Raw genomic sequence first — 9,608 nt, 5'->3', positions numbered from 1 at the left:
CGCGGCGGCGGCGCGGAATCGACCGGCGGCGGCTGGATTTCGCGCCGGCGGTAGGTGGGGAAATGAGGGCGCGGGCGCGGGGGGGGGGGGGGGGGAGGAATTTTCCAGCCGTTGGCTTTTTCGCGCTTGGACGAGCGTTGCCGCGCGCTGTAGCCGACGCGCCAGATATGCCGCTCCCTTTTGTGCAAAACGCCGCGCGCTCTAAATTTTTTACAGCACCGCGCCGTTTACCGCGCCTGCTGGAGCGCCGCATTCCCTCCCGCGCGCACTATATCGAACGTTTTTATACCGCGCGGCTTATATAGCGCGTCTGTTGGAGATGCTCTTAAGAGCAAATCGCTCTAGCTACACGTGAGTTTACGTGGGCACATGGTGTCCAAAAGCATCGACTGAAGTTGCATACATCAAGCAAGGAGCTAGCTAGCTTTGCTAGTAGCTGTTGCGTGTCGTGTCAATCCCTGCGAGGAAGTACTACGGTGAGATCACGAGGAAGTATCTAGTGCTACATGGGCTATGGGTGGTACCATTACCCCGTGGATCTGGACCGTCCGTCGTGGATCAAGGGACAGGATCGCATGGAACATCCCACACTGGCACATACGCACATTAGTCCCTGCTTTTCTTCGAATTCGTGGCACATGATCCATTAGATCCAGTGCATCTCACTGGCTTCACCTCTCGCACAGTTCGACTCATCCCCAAAATCGCCTCTAGGGTTAGGGAGAGTAATGCAGCCGGAGCTCAACCTACCGGCGCCGCCTAGCACAGGGCTGGACTGCCTCTCGCATTCTCCTCCGGCACAGCGTCAAGTGCTGCCACGACCTGCGGAGATATTCCAGCCGCATCTCCACGCCGACCACACGGCCTCATCTCTGGTTTTGTACCACTCGCCGACACATGTCGCATCGTCTGTGGCTCCATTCACCACCGGAGACGGAACCTGTAGAAGCCTCGCGCCGACGTGCGATTCCTCGGGGAGTGCCACAAATCTTGTTGGAGCTGAGCCTACTTTGGTGAGTTCAGTTTCTAGTTCGACTAGCAATCTCCTCCTTGTTCAAATGGAATTTCAGGATGATTTGTCTGTACTGATTCAATATTTTGTGCAACCATCTTGCTGCAATGGATTTGTGTTCTCTCAGTGTGTGGTTAAGAAATTACTTATGCGGCATATGGCTTAATGTGCTCTCTTAACAGCTCATGGTCTCATATTTATATGTAAACGCAAAAGCATATTACAGATTGAATATGAAGATGGTTCAGCTAGAACACCATGTTATATTTGAGGTGTTGTGTGCCACTTTATTTCTACCACCATACTCGGTACCCTGCATGATCTTGCTGTGTTCAGAGTGCAAGCAATAGTTGACGCCCTCTGTTTTATCACTGTATTTTCCTCAATCAACTTGATTCTATGCTGATTTTTGACTGAACCAGTCTATCATGGAGCCATTGGAAACTATTGCTCAGAGCTTAGGGTCAACGACGGCCACGACGCTTGACGACGATGCCAACAGTTTTTTCACGGTAAATGCTTAGTTCCATAATAATTTGAGTACCATACCATGTCACTTCTGACTTGTACCTTTTTATAGGGTGCAATGTTGTCCAGTTCATATGACGGAGGTAGCTACAGCACACCCATGAGAAAAAAAAACCTGCCATTTTGTGTAAGCATTTTTTGTAGTGCTCAAGCCTTCAACATGAAATGCTTGAGTTTGGAATTTGAGAGCTATCTAATTTTGTTCAGGGAACGACGTATGAGCCTAAATGCAATGATGAATTGCAGCCCAAAATTGGCATGGAATTTGATAGCTGGGAAAATGGCGAGCATTCTACACACGGTATGCTCATGAGGTTGGGTTTTCTGTACGAACAGGAACACAACACTTAGCGAAGGATCGTGTAGCACTGTGGAAGCGGTTTGTCTGTGCAAAGCAAGGCTGGAGGAAAACAAAAGAGCTCAGCAATGAATCTGCGAAGAAACGGAAAAGAAATGTGAAGATAAGTAGGTGTGGTTGTGAGGCTATGATAGGTTTGAAGAGAAGAAACGATGGTAAGTATGTGGTTGCCCGTTTGGTTCTACAGCACACACATCAGCTCGTGTCACCAAGTAAGCGGCAGTTCCTAAGATCAAATAGAGAAGTAAGCAGTGAACTCAGGAGCAAATTATTTACATGCCATAAAGCATTGATTGGCACTTCTGCAGCATACCGTTTGCTTAGTGTAGAAAGAGGACCTGGACAAGTTGGTTGCATGAAGCGTGATTTACAGAACTGCTACCGTGATTTCAAGGAAACAATTAAAGATTCAGACGCCCAAACGATTATTGGTGCTATGAAAACTAAGCAAAGCATCAATCCATCGTTTTTCTTTGATTACAAACTAGATGAAGAGAACAAGCTAACACATATTTTCTGGGCTGATGGTACCTCTCGGAAGAACTATGCACTATTTGGGCAGGTTGTCTCCTTTGATTCTACATATCGAACCAACCAATATGACATGGTTTTTGCCCCATTCACTGGAGTTAATCACCATGATTCTTGTGTTACATTTGGTGCTGCATTCCTCGCAAATGAAACATTTGAGTCATACAAATGGTTATTCTCTACTTTTCTAGCGGCCATGGGAGGGGTTGCGCCTAAATTAATCATTACCGATGAGGACGCCAGCATGAAAGAAGCAGTTCCAGCTGTATTTCCAAGCACTAGACACCGATTTTGTATGTGGCATATTCTTAACAAACTGCCAGAAAAAGTTGGGCGTGATCTAATGAAGGACGAGGATTTCCTAAAGAGGTTCGGAATATGTGTATGGGCTTCAGAGACTCCAGATGAGTTCGAGGAAAAGTGGAATTTAGTAATATCAGATTATGGACTTGGAAACAATGGGTGGTTGGCCAGCAAGTTTGACATTCGGCAACGATGGATACCTGCATACTTTCATGATGTACCACTTGGTGGGATATTGAGGACTACATCGAGATCTGAGAGTGAGAACGCATTTTTTGGTCACTTTCTGAATCGGCGACTCTCTTTGCTTGAGTTTTGGATAAGATATGAAACTGCTATAGATGAACAATGACAAAAAGAATTGGAGAATGACCATACCTGCCTTCATACACAACCAGTTTTATGCACAAACTGGGGCATGGAGAGTCATGGTAGGGATGTTTACACTCATTCCATTTTTAAACTATTCCAGTTAGAAGTGCTTGCTGCTAGGGACAAATGTGATGTACAGAAAATGGAGCAAGTTGGTGAGCTTAAGAAAACATGTTTGACTGGAAGTGGCAGGCCGAGAGAAGTGATTTACAACAATCGTACCAAGATTGCACAATGCTCTTGCAAGATGTTTGAATCTGTGGGGATTCCTTGTTCTCACATAATTATTGTTCTAAAGTGGGAGAAATGCCTAGAAATTCCTAGTCATTATGTTCTTGATAGATGGACAAAAACCGCTACGCAGAAGGTAGTGCACGACAGTAATGGCAATGTCTTACAAGGATCATGTACATCGCTTCCATCACCCATTAAGTTGTTATATTCTGATACATGCTCTAAGTTCAATATGGGCATGCTTGCTGCTAAACAATGTGAAGAGAAGATGAAGTATTTCCAGAAGGCTATTTTTGAGGTTGTTGACCATGTCCTGAACATGGGAACAAAGAGCGAGCACAATAAAGTTAAAGAGTTTGAGTCATTTGTTGGATCGACATTCCCAACTGACATTAGTATTCATCCACCTGACATAGCACACACAAAAGGGAACGGTCACCGATTTAGGAAGGCCTCAGAGATAGCAGCCACTGGGAAAAATAAAAAGAGGTATCGAAGGCATAATTTTATATCAATGTTGTCCTTTTTGTTAATTAACCGATGATGTATATGTTCTAGGGCGCAAAGCAGCAAGAAGCCCAAACAGGACTAGATGGTAACAGTTGTGTTGTGCTTGTTTTGGGCAACATGGTATGCACTATTTGGTCATCGTTAATTGTGAACTTTTGCCCCATAAAAGGTACTCAAAATCAAGTATTTTGTTTGCAGATCTGCTACTATGGCCTAGAGACTTCAATGGCGTGCATGGACAAAGATCTCAAAATTATGTACTAGTGAATTGTGCCCAGTATTAATTGACGTAGAGACATTTCATTTTATTTATGTTCTAGTGCTTGTGAGGGAATAATAGGTTCCAGAGATTGATATGGTGTAGCCTAACAATATGTTTGTGTACTGCTATGGATCAAGGTTATCTGAATTATATTTTCAGTTGTTGGATCACAAAAGGAAACTGAGTGTTGATGTTGTTTGTTACTCGTATCTCACAAGCCTCCGCCACTGTGATCTAAACCTTGATTAGGATCTTGTCGTATTTTCTGGAGACAAGTTCACATGTTTGAACCGTCATTAACTGAAGCATCCGCCTTCTTATGTGACACTATGTTAAGCATGAAGTGATTCAGAGAACAGGACAGGACCCTCTCCTGTAGCAAGTCATTGTGTAACGAGTAGATAAATGTCACCAAGCTCCAGGGCTCCAAAAGCTGCCTAAAGTTGTAACATAGAGAACTGGAAACCATTGCACTTTGAAACTGACATTATGTCACCAAGCTGTTAGTTGTTTGCTTAGTTTAGTGAGTAAAGTATAGAAATCAACAGCATCAACCTGAAACTGTCCTCCCTTTTGGAACCCCTGAAATCCATCAAACTGAAGTACAGAAAGACAAGGTAGCTTTCACTTGATCTGAATGAACTAATCCTTGAATTTTATTCCTACTGACAGTTTGTAAACACGCACATGCAGCTCACTTGCAAGACAAGTACATGCAGTTCACTTCCAAACAAATCCATTCCTATCTACAGAAGAAACATATAAGATACGGAAATTCCATTCCTATTTAAGTTGGCAGCTTGTAAATGCACATGTATTTCATTTACAAAAGAAACCATTACTCTTTACAAAAGAAACATATAAGAAACGGAAATTCCCTCAAGTACACAAATACAACCATCACTTGATCAGTAACTTGGTACTCTATAACCTCAAGATTTCTGCGCGGTACAAGTTTATGTCCTGCCAAATTTTCACCGCTGATTCAATCACATTCAAAACAGATATTTCTGCACGGTACAACATCAAAGCCTCTTGATTTTTCTTGAGACGTCTGTATTTTCAGGATTGTGCTGCAAAGCTATTTGAAAAGCAGATATTGCCTGCACAGAACGTAATACAAGTACATCAGACATAATCTTAATTCTGGTTTACGAACATACGAAAACAAATGGTTCATCTCAATATAAATAACTTAGTAGTTGAGCTAACATATGGAGAACTCAGTCATATCAAATAAAACCCAGGCCATACTTTAAATAATTTAGCCAGCAAATACAAGCACTGTATGTCGATAGATGGGACCATTGCCATCCCCAAATCAAATGGCCATTGCACTTGAAAAGTAAGAAAATAAGCAGATACATGGCATGTATTTTTTAATTAAACTCCTTCCATATATGTTGTTTGTAGGAAGATCTTGACACAACATCAATTACAAAAATTCCATGACATTGTATCAAGCATCGTACATATGTTAATTTTCTATAATCAGGAGGTGCAAGCAATCTACCTAGACATAAAAATCACAAGAATAAATTGGACAGAAGTGCTTACGTACGGCCGTAAGTTCTCACACAGGGCGACCGCCTGGGAGCTCGACTACCCACGACGCGGCGGCGCGAAAGGTTGGTCCAGCTTCGTACATCTCCACGGTTGCAGCAGCTGGTGCTAGCGGGGGGGACGCGACAGTTGGTCCAGATCTATACTAGGCGGCGAGTTGATGAAGCTTCGGCTGCGTCTGACCTCTTCTAACCCTAGGACGATTTGGGGGCGATGCGCACAGTGAGGAGAGAGAGACCAGAGTTGTGGATCATGTGCCATAAATTAGAAGAACATCAAGGACAAATGTGCATATGTGCCAGTGTGGGCTGTTACTTTCGATCCTATCCCTTGATCCACGACGAACGGTCCAGATTCATGGGGTAACTGGTACCACACATAGCCTATGTAGCACTAGATACTCTCTCGTGAGATCACCTATGAAACAAAAAACTCTATGCATTAATTTTTATTTTCCTTCCCTTTTTCTTTTCATGCATACATTTTATTTTATTTCTACTGCAAATTTATTGATAACGGTCTTGAAAACATGAATAAAATACAAACATAGAGCAATGTGGGACATCAGTGAAGAAATAAGCAAAACATTGGGTTCAGAAGAGTAGGCCATACCGCCTTCGACAACGTTGGGGCTGACTGAAGTTGCATACCGCCGAGACGACTACGCCTGATGAGCATGCATATGAAGCATGTTAGACTGTTATCCGTAGAAAACACTTCACGCGATAAATAATCTAGTAAATATGAAACACAAAAAACCTTGTTTATTCAGAGAGGTAGTGAAGACCGAAGAATACATTTTCGTCTCCGTGCATCTCCGTTATCTTTATACCCGAGTTTACTTTTCTTGTGATAGCCATCGTGCTTTTAATACTTATATATTGCTATCACTTATGTTACATATATCTTGTGCCTATCTTGCTTATCTAAGTTGTTGTTAAATTTAGTTGAGCCTAGCATATTTAGGTTTGTGATTGTAAAATAAATATTAGTTAAATTCTGTATTCTTACAAGACAAATTCGTAATAGTTTTAAAACGCATATTCACCCCTTTCTCTCTAGTGGACATCTCGTGCTTTCAACTCTTTACAAAACATCAGCATAGTTTCCTACTTTTCAACGAAGTAAAACTGTAAATAAGCTCTAAAAGATCAACTTGTATACTAACGAACAAGAAGAACGGCTAGCGTTAAACTATGGAGAAGTCAACAAAAGTAAATTCGGTGACATGAGTGCTCTGGGAAACGACAAAAGCAATGTTGATGATGTCGTTCAGAACGGTGAAAGCAGTAGACGTATTTTGGACTCATATCGAAATGAAGCGTACTCCCTCCGTCTACAAATAAACGGATATCTAGCTCAAAACTTTGTCCACAAAAGAGTGTACTCCTATCTTCTCAATGCACTTTAATTATTTCTTTCTTATTGCACGGAAATCAAACTCAATAATATTGAGTGTGTGTTTTTCTTGTTTTCTGCATTCACTTGGCTTATTGGAGGTGAAAGAATTAAATAGGAGAGATGTATGTTTCCAATGTATTTTCATTTCATTTTATAATTTATCTTGAAAAAATCCACATGTACGCTTATTTGTGGATGGAGGGAGTACATGCACATCGTGCTTTGTGAGGGTGATTGTTAGAGCATCTCCACTCGTCCCCCCGAACAGGCCCCCGGCGAGCGTTTTTTCCATCCGGACGGCGAAATTCGGCCCAGTCGCGCCCCCGGTTCCTCGTTTTCGTCCGGATTTGGGCCTAAATTCATCCGGCGATCCCACGCCCCCCCGGCCCCCCGGGGAGCGCTCGGGGACTCCGGACGAAACGAAAGCGCGCGAAACGGCGAGGAAACTTCCCGCGCGTCTGGTGGCCCCAACTTGTCGGCGAGAGAAACCGATCGTCGTCCTCATCGCATCGTCTTCCGCGCGCTGTAAAAGCCTGCCGCCGGCATGCATTCGCCGGCCACGCGGCGAGTTAATGTCGCCGTCTTCCGCGCACGCATCGTCTTCCGTGCGCACTAAAGGCTGCCGCCGGTCAGCTCGCCGCGGACGCGTCGCAATCCACGCGGCATTTAATCCCCGCCTATATACGCCGGTCCGCTCGCCGCGAGGCGTACCCCGTGCTCCACTCTCCCTCCACTCTCCCTCTACTCTCAAGATGGCGTTCTACGACGACGACGGCGCAGCCAACAACGGCTTCCCCCGCCGGTCGCTGCACGCGTGGGAGGGGCACCTCCTCCACCAGGCGGGGTACCCCTGCCCGCCGGACACGAGGCCTCCCGGCGGCGGGTGGCGGCTTAGTGCTGGCGGCGTACCAATCCCGCCGCCGCCTCGCGGCCACGCCCTCGACGTCGCCATCGAGGAGGCGCGGATGACCTTGACGGACGAGGAACGCGCCGAGCCACGCCACCACCCCGACAACTACACGGCGTGGAACTCGTACTTCCTGCGGCGGTGGGAGCGGGAGCTGGCGGCCTACGACGGCCCGCCGCCTCCGCCTGCGCGCAACAACGCCGCGGGCCGCCGACGGTGGTGGAGCGCGCCGGGCCGGACACTCGAGGCCGTCGTCGAGCACATCGAGGGCGGCAACTCCCCGGTGCTTACGATGCCCCCTCTATCGGCATCGAGGGCATCGGCGAGCCGCCGTCGGGGAAGCGTCTGGCAGCCACGGCGCATGGCTGCCAGCTCGTCGTCTTCGGATCGGCGCCAAGGATGGCGCCGGTGAAGAGGGAGGAGGCGTCGTCGCCTTCGACGCCGGTGCACGTCAAGAAGGAGCCGGCGTCTCCGCCGGCGACCAGAGGGCGCAGCAGCGGCGCCCTCGTCATCCGAGAACAGCCTTCCGCGCCGCAGAGCGGCCGGAAGAAGACGAAGAAAGAGGCCGCCGCCGCAAGCCAGCTCGCCGAGGAGGAGGCGAAGCGCGGAGGACGCCGCGATGGCGGAGGCGATCGCCGTGTCGCCGCACGACATGGAGGAGGAGAAGCGCGCGGACGACGCCGCACCGGATCGGGCCAGCGCGATCGGCAGCGCCAGAGGCGGAGCAGCCGGCGGCGGCCGCCGGACCTGGCCGCCGCACGCCAACTCGCCGCCCGCGCCGCTCCAACCGCCAACGACGATGTCGCGCGGTACCGCCGTCCTGCGACACCTCCATCCGGCGTCGCTGTCCCCGTCGTCGACCTCGAGTCCTCCGACGACGACTGGTACAAGCCATCCCCGGGGTGGGGAGACGCCGGCCAGGCGGCAGCGGCCAAAGCCGCGCAGCCGAAGGCCAACGACGACGGCTCCGACGACGACGGCGACGGCGACTACACGGTGTTCTACCGCCATTTGGGCATGTAGAGCGCCGTGTTTTAAAATTAGCGTTTGAATTCCCCTAGCCGAATTCGAAATATAGTCGAATTCGGCCTCTATGTATGAACTCCGCCCGTTTTAGTCTAAATATCATTAAATTTAGTCTATATTCACCCGAATTTAGCCGAAGTTTGTCAAGTTTCCGTTTTTTAAATTCGCATCGTCGACTTCGCCTGGGCACGCGGCTGGGAAACTACTACTCCCCACGCCAAATCTTCCTCCAATCCGGACGAAAATTTCGCCGGATTTGGGCGTGGGGAGCGCCAACGAGTGGGGATGCTCTTAGAAACAGTGAGAGCATGTGATACGACTTCGGCACAACGTCGTGTACATCGCCCACAGAAGACGTACGTCTCTGCGTAGAATAGGAACTCTACATCAAGTTGGTTTCATGCTGTAGTGGTACTAGGTTTGGTTGTCTCGCTTTTACGTGTATAAAAGAACATCCAGGCTTTGTAATCTTTGTTCCGTGAAATAGAATAGAAGGAATAAAGAAAGGAAAAGGCGTACCAATATTATATAAAAAAGATGTGTATAGGATGCAGATAATCCATATGGATATGTATGGTTGATGTTTTTTAACCTTCAGACA

The 9,608-nt window shown here is 47.2% G+C and overlaps 1 protein-coding gene and 1 long non-coding RNA gene across 3 annotated transcripts; one reads left to right on the top strand and one right to left on the bottom strand.

Annotated features, from left to right (window-relative positions):
* The first annotated feature begins 646 nt into the window (after positions 1-646).
* On the top strand, positions 647-4,319 carry LOC127341236 (uncharacterized). 2 transcript variants are annotated; one of them, XR_011754911.1, is made up of 6 exons: positions 647-1,013; positions 1,435-1,524; positions 1,593-1,667; positions 1,748-3,827; positions 3,897-3,968; positions 4,047-4,319. XR_011754911.1 is itself a non-coding variant. In XM_051367027.2 (5 exons), the coding sequence occupies exons 1-4, from the start codon at positions 729-731 to the stop codon at positions 1,889-1,891; spliced, it is 594 nt and encodes a 197-aa protein (XP_051222987.2). In that variant the 5' UTR covers positions 647-728; the 3' UTR covers positions 1,892-3,968; positions 4,047-4,319. The 2 variants fall into 2 exon arrangements, 1 of the variants encoding a protein (XP_051222987.2); XM_051367027.2 differs by having other exon boundaries at positions 1,748-3,968.
* Positions 4,320-4,872: 553 nt separating this feature from the next.
* Positions 4,873-5,921, bottom strand: LOC127338152 (uncharacterized). Its single transcript, XR_007874213.2, has 2 exons — positions 5,668-5,921; positions 4,873-5,213 (listed from the first exon to the last, which is right to left on the bottom strand). It is a non-coding gene; the product is annotated as an uncharacterized lncRNA (long non-coding RNA).
* Positions 5,922-9,608: the final 3,687 nt, after the last annotated feature.

This window comes from Lolium perenne, chromosome 3 (genome assembly GCF_019359855.2).
Source record: "Lolium perenne isolate Kyuss_39 chromosome 3, Kyuss_2.0, whole genome shotgun sequence".
Lineage (NCBI taxonomy): Eukaryota > Viridiplantae > Streptophyta > Magnoliopsida > Poales > Poaceae > Lolium > Lolium perenne.
This window is presented reverse-complemented; position numbering and strand designations above follow the sequence as displayed.

Coding starts and splice junctions, on each gene's coding strand:
- LOC127341236 (XM_051367027.2), top strand. CDS start 729: ATGCAGCCGGAGCTCAACCTACCGGCGCCGCCTAGCACAGGGCTGGAC. Junction 1,014..1,434: donor TTGGAGCTGAGCCTACTTTG/GTGAGTTCAGTT, acceptor TGACTGAACCAG/TCTATCATGGAGCCATTGGA. Junction 1,668..1,747: donor AAAAAAACCTGCCATTTTGT/GTAAGCATTTTT, acceptor AATTTTGTTCAG/GGAACGACGTATGAGCCTAA.